The 15,520-nt window shown below is 39.4% G+C and overlaps 1 protein-coding gene across 6 annotated transcripts in view; it reads right to left on the reverse strand.

The window, feature by feature from the left end:
* Positions 1 to 2,216: 2,216 nt before the first annotated feature.
* Positions 2,217 to 15,520, reverse strand: part of RRAGB (Ras related GTP binding B) — a 63,565-nt gene continuing 50,261 nt past the window's right edge. For all 6 annotated transcript variants that reach the window (XM_053891567.1, XM_019439336.2, XM_019439337.2 and 3 more), the window contains 3 exons: positions 5,380 to 5,471; positions 4,211 to 4,326; positions 2,217 to 3,276 (listed from right to left, as the gene is read on the reverse strand). In XM_053891567.1, the coding sequence (XP_053747542.1) occupies positions 3,179 to 3,276; positions 4,211 to 4,326; positions 5,380 to 5,471 (306 nt within the window). In that variant the 3' untranslated portion in view covers positions 2,217 to 3,178. The remainder of the gene's footprint in view (positions 3,277 to 4,210; positions 4,327 to 5,379; positions 5,472 to 15,520) is intronic.

Raw genomic sequence — 15,520 nt, forward strand, 5'->3', positions numbered from 1 at the left:
ACCAGAACCTTCTTGCACTGTTGGTAGGAATGCAAACTGGTGCAGCCACCCTGGAAAACAGTGTGGACGTTCCTCAAAAAATTAAAAATAGAATTACCCTATGACCCAGCAATAGCACTACTAGGAATTTATCCAAAGTATATAGTAGTGCTTATTTGTAGGGGTACATGTACCCCAATGCTTATAGCAGTGCTATCACAATAAATTATGGACAGAGCCCAAATGTCCATCAACCTATCAACTGATGAATGGATAAAGAAGATGTGTGTACACACACACACACACACACACACACACACACAGAGTGGAATACTACTCAGTGATGAAAAAGAATGAAATCTTGCCATTTGCAACAACGTGGATGGAATTGGAGCATATTACGCTAAGTGAAATAAGTTAAAAAATAAAGATATCTTATTTTCACTCATATGTGGAATTTGAAGAAGCTTAACAGAATATACCATAGGGGAAGGGAAGGAAAAGACAACACAAAGGATCTTCTGCTGGCTATGTGAAGACATGCAGGGAGCACGTGCAGATCCAAGGAGTGTCAGGAAATTGCAGCAGATTTTGTATCTAACTGTCCTCTGGGGGATCATGGGGCTCTGTATCTCATAATGCTATCACATTTGATAGCCTTGAGACCAGAACATCGCTGACATTTCAGCAATTACCCCATTCACCCTTCCAGACTTACAATACACTCTCTAGAAATAACTCCACAGGGATAATCCTTATAAGCATTTATAAGCTCACACTTAATAAACACTCAACTAAAGGTAGCACTGTTTTCACTTGGCAATCCACATAAAGTTATATATCCTATTGAGAGAAAATAAAGCTGGTTGAAACTGGGAAAAGCTAGCTCCCTACACAAATCACTACCACTACTCTATGCTAGTAATGGTTTCCATTTACAACGTACTTTTAAAGTAGAAGCTTCCTAGTTATTATGTTTGTGTAAAACAGTGCTTCACAAACTTTTAGATCCCTTTGAAAATCAGTGGTCTATATTATATATTAGTTCATATAATGCCTTCAACTTATCCTTATAAACTTAGTGAATACGTTTTCATACTCCTCTTTCTACATTTCTTCTTTTCCCTAAAGCTGTGGTTCCTCAAGTATAGTCCATAGACCAGCAGGATCAGTATCTGCTTCACCAAGGAACTTGTCAGAAATGCAGACTCCTGGGTCCCACCCCAGACCTACAGAACCTGAAAATCTGGGTACCGGGTGTGGGGCAGCAGTGTGTTTCAACAATTTCTCTTCCAAGTGATTCTAATGCCTGCTCAAGTTTGAAAACTATTGCTCTATCCTAATAACATCACTAACATAGCCTATAAAAACCATCATTTCATTGTATCAATAATCCCATAATATGCTTTCACTATTCACTTGTGTTTATTTCAGTTTCTAGGTGGTTCCATCTTGGACAAATATCTATCACAAAACATATTTTTGTCTTCAGTGACAAAGAAGACTAGTTGGTCATTACAATAGGGAGGATTAAGCTAAATCATAACTTAATTTTTCTAACCTTTCATTCTTTTATGCATCCTCTAAGTCCAAATTATAACTAGAATCTGAGCAAGGGTTGAACAAGAGCAAATAATAACTACATTTTTTTCACACTTACCTAATTTAATGTCTATATCTGTATCTATCTGTCCACTTTCTAACTACCTTCAAATATAACCCCATATATTGAGGATAATGAGAACATATCAACTCATGACTCATATTAGTCACAGAACAGACCCCCACTTCATTTACTCTTCTTCATTTTCCTAGATATTAAGAAAATAAAGAATCTAGAATATCTACTAAAAAACTCCCCTTCTGCAGAGGACTAATACAACCGTTGATAAAATTAGTTCCATGACCTTTTAAAACTTGATAATTTTAACCTACATAATGTAGGCAACCTAAAAACCATGTTCTTCACTGCTTAGTGAAAACTATTTCTCTCAACTGAGGATAAGATTGGGAAGGGTGAGGTTCTGTTGGTCTAGAAGAGTTTTCTTCATGATATAGAGAGGAGAAATGAGATGAATACACTGTGTTATAGATTTACCAAATGTTTTTGTGTTCTTTTATTGTACCTACAGAAGCAGAAAAAGGGCTTTGAGTAATTCTAGTTAGTGTTATCAAGCTCCATTTCTCCTAGTTTACAATGCTTCATCTTTTCATTAGGCGATGAAATAAAACACATCTTCTTGACAAATATTTTAATATTACTTGATCAGCATAATGTAATTATGGGATAATTAGATGGAATGGAATACATCCCATTAGATGTAATGGGATACATAAATTTAATCATTCCTGGACCACAGAGAAAGAAGATTTATATCTCATAAATCTTATCTCTTTTCCCTCAACTTTTTATTCATTCCTTCTCCAGCTGCAACCTAGAAGAAGCTTTCAATACACCTCAGGCCTATATTACTGCCACAGCTTCTCCAGCTGCCACCAGTCAGCCCATATAGTCTAGGTTAATTTTCTTTCAAAATTCCTTTCACATAATTCCCCTCCTCAAAAACCTACAATGGTATCCTATTTCCTATCACATAATATCTAAACTCTTCTAACTTTAAGACTATAATCTGCCTCCATCCTTCCTATCCAACTTTATTCTATAATATTTCCCAAACAGCAGATCCCCTCCCCATAGGATAACTATGAAATTCATTTGCTCTTCCTTAGGGAAAAAGTTGAAAAGACAAGGAAAAGAAAACAGACACTGAAATCGCTAACAGCAAAAGTTTATTTACAGTTGAAGTTAAGGAATAATTTTAATGCATGCTGAGAAATTAGTAATATTCCAAATTATAGGTTACTATCCAATGAGGAATACAAGATGATGTTGGAAAAGGCTATGGCATACACAACTATTAGAACCAGGTTATCAGAACACACACTATTAGAATCTTGTTATCAGAACACTTACATATCACATACTTTTATGTCACATCAAGTCCATGAACAGCTCATTTTCTAACTTCTCACTGGCTATTTTAGTAAACAGCATTCAAGGTTAAACGTTGAGACTGATGTGGGGAAGAAATACACAAGTGGTAAGCATCACATTTCAGAGCCTACATATATGAATACAACATTAAGATTAATTAAGAAACAGTATTTCAAAATTTTTTGAAACAACATGTGGCAATGTTTAGCGCATGAGGAGACACTGTTTTGGTCCATCCACTCTTTCCAGCTTTTCAAAGTGTTTCCTGGCATTGCGGATGTTGATCAGAGTAGCTGCAGAAGCTGAGGGTAGGGAGGGTAGGGGTGGAGGAGATACCCAACATAATAAATACAAGCAGCCAACGGAATGTCTGACTAGTAAAAACAAATAAATAAACAAAAGAGAGCCAAATCTCTCAAAATAGGTCACAGAGAATATACAGGAATAGGAGGTCCCAAATTAACTATGATTTAATTTTTCTGGATAAGCAGATTTGTTTATATTTAAATATATTTCCAAAATAAAATTTCCAAATCTTTTTTTGGTTCATTTTTAGAATAAAACCCATTATGTTATGCTGTATTTTAATATTAACCTAAGTAGGAAAAGCCAGTGGATCAGAGATAATTTATTTAAACTTCTGGGAACATCCTGGAAACACGGCTAGAACCTTTATTTCAGTAGTTATGAACATGGCTATTATGGCATGGAAGTACCAAATACGTCCCTTTATGCCCAGGGTACAAATATGGGAATATAGTATTTAGGAATATACAGTGACATATAAAATGATTCAGCATTTAGTAATCCAGAGCTTAGACTGATTAGTCTTTTGAAAATTTATACTATATGAAGCATAAATCATACATATGGGTTCTCTTTTCTTTAAAACCCCTAGATTTAGTACCTTGATTTCTGAAATTTCATGAAGAAAAAACAAAACACCCAGGAGTCTAAATTATTTTTAAGCTTCAAAACATAAGTTTAGTAAACAAAAAACTATTTATTACTAGTACTAAAATAGCTTTTTTATTGTGGTAAATAATACATATAACGAGAAATTTACCATTCTAACCATTTAAAAATATACAGGTCAGTGGCATTAAGTATATTCCCACTGCTGTGCAACCATCCCCACTACAAGATGTTTGTTCATTATCTAATAAAGTACTACCTCTAGGGCAATTAGTTTAAAGAATGAAGCTTTAAATGTATGTCAGCTAAGTTTGAACTTACGAATGGATGGATCAGACATCACGACCATCACATAAGTGTTGGATGTAAAGATGTCAATGAAAGCAGCAAAGTTAGAGTTCCTGACTTCCATGCTCTGGAAAGAAGCAGCTAGCTTGCTATAAGAGAAATGAGAAAAAGTAGTAAAGAACATAAAATAATAGCAATATAAAAAATTCTTACTTTGTATATTAAACATTCAATAGCATTATACCTTGATTCACCACTTCATTAAGACAGTTAATCACTAACTTCTCTTTGTTTTCCAAGGAAACTCTACTGCTAAATTTACTATGTTTTGGAAAGTGACTTAGAAAGTGGATTAGGACTTGACATTGACTGTGAAATGGGCTTAGACCTAGATCCATGTTAAAATAACAGATTACAAAAGATTTCCCTAATATTTAAGAATTTTAGGTTGAAATTTTCCTATCATTGTGATTAATAACTATTTTTGAATGTTCATTATATTGAAATTAGAGAAATGATCCCATTTCTTTAAAAACAAACAAGGTAATTATATTTGCATGCCCTTTGCGATTTCTTCTTAAAAATGTTAGCATAAACATGCCAGTAAGTCTCACAGTGTGCTAAGACATAAAAAGAGTAAACTTATACTTGTTCTATTGTCTGGGCATCAAAGTTTTACCAGGATAAGGATTTTGATTATTACATATTTACTAAATTATAATGTTCAGCCATTCCTTCTTCCTATATTCACAATGCTAAGATTCAAACCATATTTAATCAAAAGTGAGACAACATGATTAGACATTTCCAGACTGTATTCTGTACCATTCCTGAATCAGTATGTCACTATTTTAATTACTATAGTATTATAGCAAAATTTTTTTTTGGTAGGGTAAATTCTCCTTTCTTCTTTTTCAAAACTCCCTTGGATATTTTCTGTTTATTTCTTCCTAAATAGTATCGAATATCTCAAAAGATTTTTCTGCTTAGATATTTTTCACATGCGTCTTCTGTATCCGTTGAGTTTGCATTAAAGGACAATGACTTTCACCTGAACCAACTGTAGGCTCCCTTAGAATTTAGCTTTCTTTTCAATTAAAAGAACTACTCTGAACACAGAAGTGCAGTCTACTGTGGTTATCTGAACCTCTCAAAAGTGACAACTTTTTCCAGACATAAATAGATCACAAAAGATCTCTTACCTGCAGCTCAGCTTAAATTGCTTAATAATGTTGCTGATTTTCTCAAATCTGTGGGCATCACGCTGCTCTTTACACTGATAGTGAGAAATCACCTATGAAAAAAAGCAATACTCTTAAATATGCAAAGTAGTCATATCACCTTCTGCTACTTAATCCTCAAGTTAGACCTCTGTCAGTTTCTTGGTCACCCTGATTTTCATGATAGACTTGGCACCCAACCTTACTGTCTCTTCTTCTCTCCCATATCCTGCCAATGTACTGCATAATTTCAACATCCCTATGGATAACCTATACAGTAGTGTTCATTTATAATTTTATTGGACATTAAAATATTATCTATTTTGGTTTCACTGCTGTTATTTCTCATTTATGTTAATTAAATGGTCATCTTATTTCAATATTTCACAGGATGTTTTTGATTTAAAAAGTACAAATTAGGGACACTTGGGTGGTCAATCGGTTAAGCATCTGACTTTGGCTCAGGTCATGATCTTGTGGTTCCTGAGTTTGAGCCCCATGTTGGGCTCTGTGCTGACAGCTCAGAGTCTGGAGCTTGCTTGGGATTCTGTGACTCCCTCTCTCTCATCCCCTCCCCCACTCATACTCTGTCTCTTAAAAAATAAATAAATGTTAAAAGTTTTTTAAAAAGTACAAATTTAAAAAAAATAAATATTTTTAGTGGTTCTTCAGATGTATCTAATGTACTGATTTTTTAAAAGATTTTTAATGTTTATTTATTTATTTATTTTAAAGTATATTCATTTTTCACACAGAGAGAGAGAGACAGAGCATGAGTAGAGAAAGGGCAGAGAGAGAGGGAGACACAGAATCTGAAGCAGGCTCTAGGCTCTGAGCTGTCAGCACAGAGCCAGACATGGCGCTCGAACCCACAAACTGTGAGATCATGACCTGAGCCAAAGTCAGACACCTAACTGACTGAACCACTCAGGTGCTCCCCTAGTGTACTGATTCTAATGAAGGCTATACCTAAGTAGGTTTGGCATCACATTTAAAAATCTTAAGTATGCCTTGGGGTGCCTGGGTGGCTCAGTGGGTTAAGCGGCCGACTTTGGCTCAGGTCATAATCTCGCGGTCCATGAGTTCAAGCCCCGCATCGGGCTCTGTGCTGACAGCTCAGAGCCTGGAGCCTGTTTCAGATTCTCTGTCTCCCTCTCTCTGACCCTCCCCTGTTCATGCTCTGTCTCTCCCTGTCTCAAAAATAAATAAAAAACGTTAAAAAAAATTAAAAAAAAAATCTTAAGTATGCCATGAGGAGAGCCCCTGCATGTCCCTGCCCCTTTCCTATCAGTGCTCCCTACATGTTGTTAGCTGAGTGTCCCATGGGGCCTGAGGCATTTACTCTGAAACAATTAGAATGTTCAAAGCAGGCAGGAGTCACATAGATACAGAAGCCAGGAATAATGGAGTAAGACTGCAGTTCTATTCTGTTGGTTTCTGGAACTGAGGGCATAATTAAGAGGAATAGCCAGGGACATTCATATTGCAGCACTACAGGTGAAATTCTTGGACTGGTGCAAGATGGACAAGAGTAAAATTATTTGCCAAGAATGTTTTCATTACTCAAGAATCAATGTCGAATGTATTGGGTGGGATCCAGGGGAAGATGGCAGCATAGGAGGATACTGGGCTCACCTCGTCCTGCTGATCACATAGATTCCACCCACACCTGCCTAAATAACCCAGAAAACCAACAGAAGACTAGCAGAATGGACTCTCTGGAGCCAAGTGTAACCAAGAGGACTCATGGAAGAGGGGAGAAAGGGTGGAGAGGCGATGCGTGCTACACGGACTGGCAGGAGGGAGCCGGGGTGGTTGAAACGTAGCCCACCCAGCAAGGCAGAGCCCCTGAAGTCTGGCATACAAAAGCGGAGGGGCCGGACTCGGTGAGTTCTGATAGCCATCGGGACTTAACATCTGGAATGTTAAAAGTCAAAAGCCTTGCTTGGAGAGCAGGAGGGCAAGAGGACACCAGGAGGGAGAGTTGTTAAGCCCGGGAAGACAGAGCTCAGCTTGGCAGGGGAACAAAGGCGCTGGCAAGAACCATCTCCCTCTCCCATCCCCCAGCTGTAAACCCAAAAGGAACCATTTTCCATCACTGAACTTGCTTGCACTGCGCCAACACCCACAGCTAAGCTTCTGTGGATCCATCCCTACGACAGGTCTGCCTCCCTCCCAGTGCTGCAGGGCCCCTCCCACAGGGGACCACAGACAGCAAAGCAAGCTTAGCCTGCCCCTCATGCCCCTGTGCAGCTTGCAGATACACCCCAGCTAATACACCAGATCCCATCAAAGCAGCACCACAAGCCTGCAGTGTGCAAGTAGCCTGGACAGGGACCACACCACTCCACAGTGAGTCCTTCCCCTGAGAAAGGAGAAGATAAAGGCACATACCAGTCTGACTGTGGCCCCAGCAGTGGGCTGGGGACAGACATCAAATCTGACTGTGGCCCCACCTACCAACACAAGTTACTCCAGACAGCACAGGGGAAGTGCCCTGCAGTTCAGTGCCACCCCAGGAAGTACCCAAAATGACTAAACGGAAGAACTCTCCTCAAAAGAAACTCTAGGAAGTAGAAACAGCTAATGAATTGATCAAAATTGACTTAAGCAATATAATGGAACAATAATTTAGAATAATCATCATAAAATTAATTGCTGGGCTTGAAAAAAGCATAGAGGACACCAAAGAATCTGTTGCTACAGAGATCAAGGGACTAAGAAATAGACATGAGGAGCTAAAAAATGCTATCAATGAGGTGCAAAATAGAATGGAGGGGACCACAGCTCGTAATGAAGAGGCAGGGAGAGATTGGTGAATTAGAAGATAAAATTATGCATACATTCTTCTCCAGTGCACATGGAATGTTCTCCAGAATAGACCATATACTGGGACACAAATCAGCCCTAAGTAAGTACAAAAGGATCGAGATCATACCGTGCATATTTTCAGACCAAAATGCTATGAAACTTGAAATCAACCACAAGAAAAATTTGGAAAGGTAACAACTATTGGAGACTGAAGAACATCCTACTAAAGAATGAATGGGCTAACCAAGCAGCTAAAGAAGAAATTAAAAAGTAGATGGAAGTCAATGAAAATGATAGCACCACAACCCAAAGCCTCTGGGACGCAGCAAAGGCAGTCATTAAGAGGAAAGAATACAGCAATCCAGGCCTTGCTAAAGAAGGAAAAAAGATCTCATATACACAACCTAACCTTACACCTTAAGGAGGTGGAACAAGAAGAGCAAATAAAACCTAAAACCAACAGAAGACAGGAAATAATAATAAAGATTAGAGCAAAAATTAATGCTATTGAAACCAAAAAAAGAGTAGAACAGATCAATGAAACCGGAAGCTGGTTCTTTGAAATAATTAACAAAATTGATAAACCAATAGCCAGTTTGATCAAGAAGAAAAAGTAAAGGACCCAAATAAATAAAATCAAGAATGAAAGAGGAGAAATCACAACCAACACAACAGAAATAAAAACAATAATAAGAGGTAGGAAGGGGAAGATGGCGGCATAGGAGGACCCTGGGCTCACCGCGCGTCCTGCTGACCACTTAGATTCCACCTGCACCTGCCTAAATAACTCAGAAAACCGCCAGAGGATTAGCAGAACGGAGTCTCCGGAGCCAAGCCCAGACGAGAGGCCCACGGAAGAGGGTAGGAAGGGCAGCGAGGCGGTGCGCGCTCCACGGACTGGTGGGAGGGAGCCGGGGCAGAAGGGCAGCCTGCCGGCCAAGCAGGGCCCCCGAGTCTGGCTGGCAAAAGCGGAGGGGCCAGACGGAGTGTGTTCCGACAGCAAGCGTGACTTAGCGTCTGGGAGGTCATAAGTTAACAGCTCTGCTCGGAAAGCAGGAAGGCTGGAGGACAAAGGGAGGGAGAGCTGCTGAGCCCCCGGATGACAGAGCTCAGTTTGGTGGGGAACAAAGGCGCTCGCCAGCGCCATCTCCCTCGCCCATCCCCCAGCCAAAATCCCAAAGGGAACCAGTTCCTGCCAGGGAACTCGCTCGCTCCACGCAAACACCCAACTCTGTGCTTCTGTGGAGCCAAACCTCCGGCAGCGGATCTGACTCCCTCCCGCGGCCACAGGGCCCCTCGTGAAGTGGATCACCTAAGGAGAAGCGAGCTAAGTCTGCCCCTCCTGCTCCCGTGCACCTTGCCTACCCACCCCAGCTAATACGCCAGATCCCCAGCACCACAAGCCTGGCAGTGTGCAAGTAGCCCAGATGGGCCACGCCACCCCACAGTGAATACCGCCCCTAGGAGAGGGGAAGAGAAGGCACACACCAGTCTGACTGTGGCCCCAGCGGTGGGCTGGGGGCAGACATCAGGACTGACTGCGGCCCCGCCCACCAACTCCAGTTACACACCACAGCACAGGGGAAGTGCCCTGCAGGTCCTCACCACTCCAGGGACTATCCAAAATGACCAAACGGAAGAATTCCCCCCAGAAGAATCTCCAGGAAATAACAACAGCTAATGAACTGATCAAAAAGGATTTAAATAATATAACAGAAAGTGAATTTAGAATAATAGTCATAAAATTAATCGCTGGGCTTGAAAACAGTATAGAGGACAGCAGAGAATCTCTTGGTACAGAGATCAAGGGACTAAGGAACAGTCACAAGGACCTGAAAAACACTTTAAACGAAATGCAAAACAAAATGGAAACCACGACGGTTCGGCTTGAAGAGGCAGAGGAGAGAATAGGTGAACTAGAAGATAAAGTTATGGAAAAAGAGGAAGCTGAGAAAAAGAGAGATAAAAAAATCCAGGAGTATGAGGGGAAAATTAGAGAACTAAGTGATACACTAAAAAGAAATAATATACGCATAATTGGTATCCCAGAGGAGGAAGAGAGAGGGAAAGGTGCTGAAGGGGTACTTGAAGAAATAACAGCTGAGAACTTCCCTGAACTGGGGAAGGAAAAAGCCATTGAAATCCAAGAGGCACAGAGAACTCCCTTCAGAAGTAACTTGAATGGATCTTCTGCACGACATATCATAGTCAAACTGGCAAAATACAAGGATAAAGAGAAAATTCTGAAAGCAGCAAGGGATAAACGTGCCCTCACATATAAAGGGAGACCTATAAGACTCGTGACTGATCTCTCTTTTGGAACTTGGAAGGCCAGAAAGGACTGGCACGATATCTTCAGTGTGCTAAACAGAAAAAATATGCAGCCGAGAATCCTTTATCCAGCAAGTCTGTCATTTAGAATAGAAGGAGAGATAAAGGTCTTCCCAAACAAACAAAACTGAAGGAATTTGTCACCACTAAACCAGCCCTACAAGAGATCCTAAGGGGGATCCTGTGAGACAAAGTACCAGAGATATCACTACAAGCATAAAACATACAGACATCACAATGACTCTAAACCCGTATCTTTCTATAATAACACTGAATGTAAATGGATTAAATGTGCCAACCAAAAGACATAGGGTATCCGAATGGATAAAAAAACAAGACCCATCTATTTGCTGTCTACAAGAGACTCATTTTAGACCTGAGGACACCTTTAGGTTGAGAGTGAGGGGATGGAGAACTATTTATCATGCTACTGGAAACCAAAAGAAAGCTGGAGTAGCCATACTTCTATCAGACAAACTAGACTTTAAGTTAAAGGCTGTAACAAGAGATGAAGAAGGGCATTATATATTAATTACAAGGTCTATCCATCAGGAAGAGATAACAATTATAAATGTCTATGCGCCGAATACCAGAGTCCCCATATATATAAAACAATTACTCATAAACGTAAGCAACCTTACTGATAAGAATGTGGTAATTGCAGGGGACTTTAACACTCCACTTACAGAAATGGATAGATCATCTAGACACATGGTCAATAAAGAAACAAGGGCCCTCAATGATACATTGGATCAGATGGACTTGACAGATATATGTAGAACTCTGCATCCCAAAGCAACACAATATACTTTCTTCTCGAGTGCACATGGAACATTCTCCAAGATAGATCATATACTGGGTCACAAAACAGCCCTTCATAAGTATACAAGAATTGAAATCATACCATGCATACTTTCAGACCACAATGCTGTGAAGCTTGAAATCAACCACAGGAAAAAGTCTGGAAAACCTCCAAAAGCGTGGAGGTTAAAGAACACCCTACTAACGAATGAGTGGGTCAACCAGGCAATTAGAGAAGAAATTAAAAAATATATGGAAACAAACGAAAATGAAAATACAACAATCCAAATGCTTTGGGACGCAGTGAAGGCAGTCCTGAGAGGAAAATACATTGCAATCCAGGCCTATCTCAAGAAGCAAGAAAAATCCCAAATACAAAATCTAACAGCACACCTAAAGGAAATAGAAGCAGAACAGCAAAAACAGCCTAAACCGAGAAGAAGAAGAGAAATAATAAAGATCAGAGCAGAAATAAACAATATAGAATCTAAAAAAACTGTAGAGCAGATCAACGAAAGCAAGAGTTGGTTTTTTGAAAAAATAAACAAAACTGACAAACCTCTAGCCAGCCTTCTCAAAAAGAAAAGGGAGAGGACCCAAATAGATAAAATCATGAATGAAAATGGAATTATTACAACCAATCCCTCAGAGATATAAACAATTATCAGGGAATACTATGAAAAATTATATGCCAACAAATTGGACAACCTGGAAGAAATGGACAAATTCCTAAACACCCACACTCTTCCAAAACTCAATCAGGAGGAAATAGAAAGCTTGAACAGACCCATAACCAGTGAAGAAATTGAATTGGTTATCAAAAATCTACCAACAAATAAGAGTCCAGGACCAGATGGCTTCCCAGGGGAGTTCTACCAGACGTTTAAAGCAGAGATAATACCTATCCTTCTCAAGCTATTCCAAGAAATAGAAAGGGAAGGAAAACTTCCAGACTCATTCTATGAAGCCAGTATTACTTTGATTCCTAAATCAGACAGAGACCCAGTAAAAAAAGAGAACTACAGGCCAATATCCCTGATGAATATGGATGCAAAAATTCTCAATAAGATACTACCAAATCGAATTCAACGGCATATAAAAAGAATTATTCACCATGATCAAGTGGGATTCATTCCTGGGATGCAGGGCTGGTTCAACATTTGCAAATCAATCAACGTGATACATCACATTAACAAAAAAAAAAAAAGAGAAGAACCATATGATCCTGTCAATCGATGAAGAAAAGGCCTTTGACAAAATCCAGCACACTTTCTTAATAAAAACCCTTGAGAAAGTCGGGATAGAAGGAACATACTTAAAGATCATAAAAGCCATTTATGAAAAGCCCACAGCTAACATCATCCTCAACGGGGAAAAACTGAGAGCTTTTTCCCTAAGATCAGGAACACGACAGGGATTCCCACTCTCACCGCTGTTGTTTAACATAGTGCTGGAAGTTCTAGCATCAGCAATCAGACAACAAAAGGAAATCAAAGGCATCAAAATTGGCAAAGATGAAGTCAAGCTTTCGCTTTTTGCAGATGACATGATATTATACATGGAAAATCCGATAGACTCCACCAAAAGTCTGCTAGAACGGATACATGAATTCCGCAAAGTTGCAGGATACAAAATCAATATACAGAAATCAGTTGCATTCTTATACACTAACAATGAAGCAACAGAAAGACAAATAAAGAAACTGATCCCATTCACAATTGCACCAAGAAGCATAAAATACCTAGGAATAAATATAACCAAAGATGTAAAAGATCTGTACGCTGAAAACTATAGAAAGCTTATGCAGGTAATTGAAGAAGATATAAAGAAATGGAAAGACATTCCCTGCTCATGGATTGGAAGAATAAATATTGTCAAAATGTCAATACTACCCAAAGCTATCTACACATTCAATGCAATCCCAATCAAAATTGCACCAGCATTCTTCTCGAAACTAGAACAAGCAATCCTAAAATTCATATGGAACCACAAAAGGCCCTGAATAGCCAAAGTAATTTTGAAGAAGAAGACCCAAGCAGGAGGCATCACAATCCCAGACTTTAGCCTCTAATACAAAGCTGTCGTCATCAAGACAGCATGGTGTTGGCACAAAAACAGACACATAGACCAATGGAATAGAATAGAAACCCCAGAACTAGACCCACAAACGTATGGCCAACTCATCTTTGACAAAGCAGGAAAGAACATCCAATGGAAAAAAGACAGTCTCTTTAACAAATGGTGCTGAGAGAACCGGACAGCAACATGCAGAAGGTTGAAACTAGACCACTTTCTCACACCATTCACAAAAATAAACTCAAAATGGATAAAGGACCTGAATGTGAGACAGGAAACCATCAAAACCCTAGAGGAGAAAGCAGGAAAAGACCTCTCTGACCTCAGCCGTAGCAATCTCTTACTCGACACATCCCCAAATGAAAGGGAATTAAAAGAAAAAATGAATTACTGGGACTTTATGAAGGTAAAAAGCTTCTGCACAGCAAAGGAAACAACCAACAAAACTAAAAGGCAACCAACGGAATGGGTATAGACATTTGCTAATGACATATCGGATAAAGGGCTAGTATCCAAAATCTATAAAGATCTCACCAAACTCCACACCCAAAAATCAAATAACCCAGTGAAGAAATGGGCAGAAAACATGAATAGACACTTCTCTAAAGAAGACATCCGGATGGCCAACAGGCACATGAAAAGATGTTCAACTTCGCTCCTTATCAGGGAAATACCAATCAAAACCACACTCAGATATCACCTCACACCAGTCAAAGTGGCCAAAATGAACAAATCAGGAGACTATAGATGCTGGAGAGGATGTGGAGAAACGGGAACCTTCTTGCACTGTTGGTGGGAATGCAAATTGGCACAGCAACTCTGGAAAGCAGTGTGGAGGTTCCTCAGAAAATTAAAAATAGACCTACCCTATGACCCAGCAATAGCACTGCTAGGAATTTACCCAAGGGATACAGGAGTACTGATGCACAGGGGCACTTGTACCCCAATGTTTATAGCAGCACTCTCAACAATAGGCAAATTATGGAAAGAGCCTAAATGTCCATCAACTGATGAATGGATAAAGAAATTGTGGTTTATATACACAATGGAATACTACATGGCAATGAGAAAAAATGAAATATGGCCTTTTGTAGCAACATGGATGGAACTGGAGAGTGTTCTGCTAAGTGAAATAAGCCATACAGAGAAAGACAGATACCATATGGTTTCACTCTTATGTGGATCCTGAGACACTTAACAGAAACCCATGGGGGAGGGGAAGGAAAAAAAAAAAAAAGAGGTTAGAGAGGGAGAGAGCCAAAGCATAAGAGACTGTTAAAAACTGAGAACAAACTGAGGGTTGATGGGGGGTGGGAGGGAGGGGAGGGTGGGGGATGGGTATTGAGGAGGGCACCTTTTGGGATGAACACTGGGTGTTGTATGGAAACCAATTTGACAATAAATTTCATATATTGGAAAAAAAACAATAATAAGAGAATATTATGAGCCATTATATGGCAACAAAATTGGAAATCTGGGAGAAATGGACAAATTCCTAGAAACATACACTACCAAAACTGAAACAGGAAGAAAGAAAAAAATTGAACAGACCCATAACCCGTAAGGAAATCGAATTAGTAATAAAAAATCTGACAAAAAACAAGAGTCCTGGGCCAGATGGCTTTCCAAGGAAATTCTACCAAACATTTAAGGAAGATTCAACACTTATTCTCTTGAAACTGTTCCAAAAAATAGAATGGAAGGAAAATATCCAAACTCTTTCTATGAAGCTAGCATTACCTTGATTCCAAAACCAGACACAGACCCCACTAAAAAGGAGAATTATAGACCAATTTCGCTGATGAACATGGATGCAAAAATCCTCAACAAGATATTAGCCAACCGGATCCAACAATACATTAAAAAATTATTCATCACGACCAAGTGGGATTTATACCTGGGATGCAGGGCTGGTTCAATATCCTCAAAACATTTAATGTGACTCATCACATCAATAAAAGAAAGGACAGGAAGCATATGATCCTCTCAATAGATGCAGAGACAGCATTTGACAAAATACAGCATCCTTTCTTGATAAAAACCCTCAAGAAAGTAGGGATAGAAGGAGAATACCTCGAGATCATAAAAGCCATATACAAGCAAC

The sequence above is a fragment of the Panthera pardus genome, unplaced genomic scaffold, assembly GCF_024362965.1.
Source record: "Panthera pardus isolate Hobbes unplaced genomic scaffold, ASM2436296v1 HiC_scaffold_27, whole genome shotgun sequence".
Lineage (NCBI taxonomy): Eukaryota > Metazoa > Chordata > Mammalia > Carnivora > Felidae > Panthera > Panthera pardus.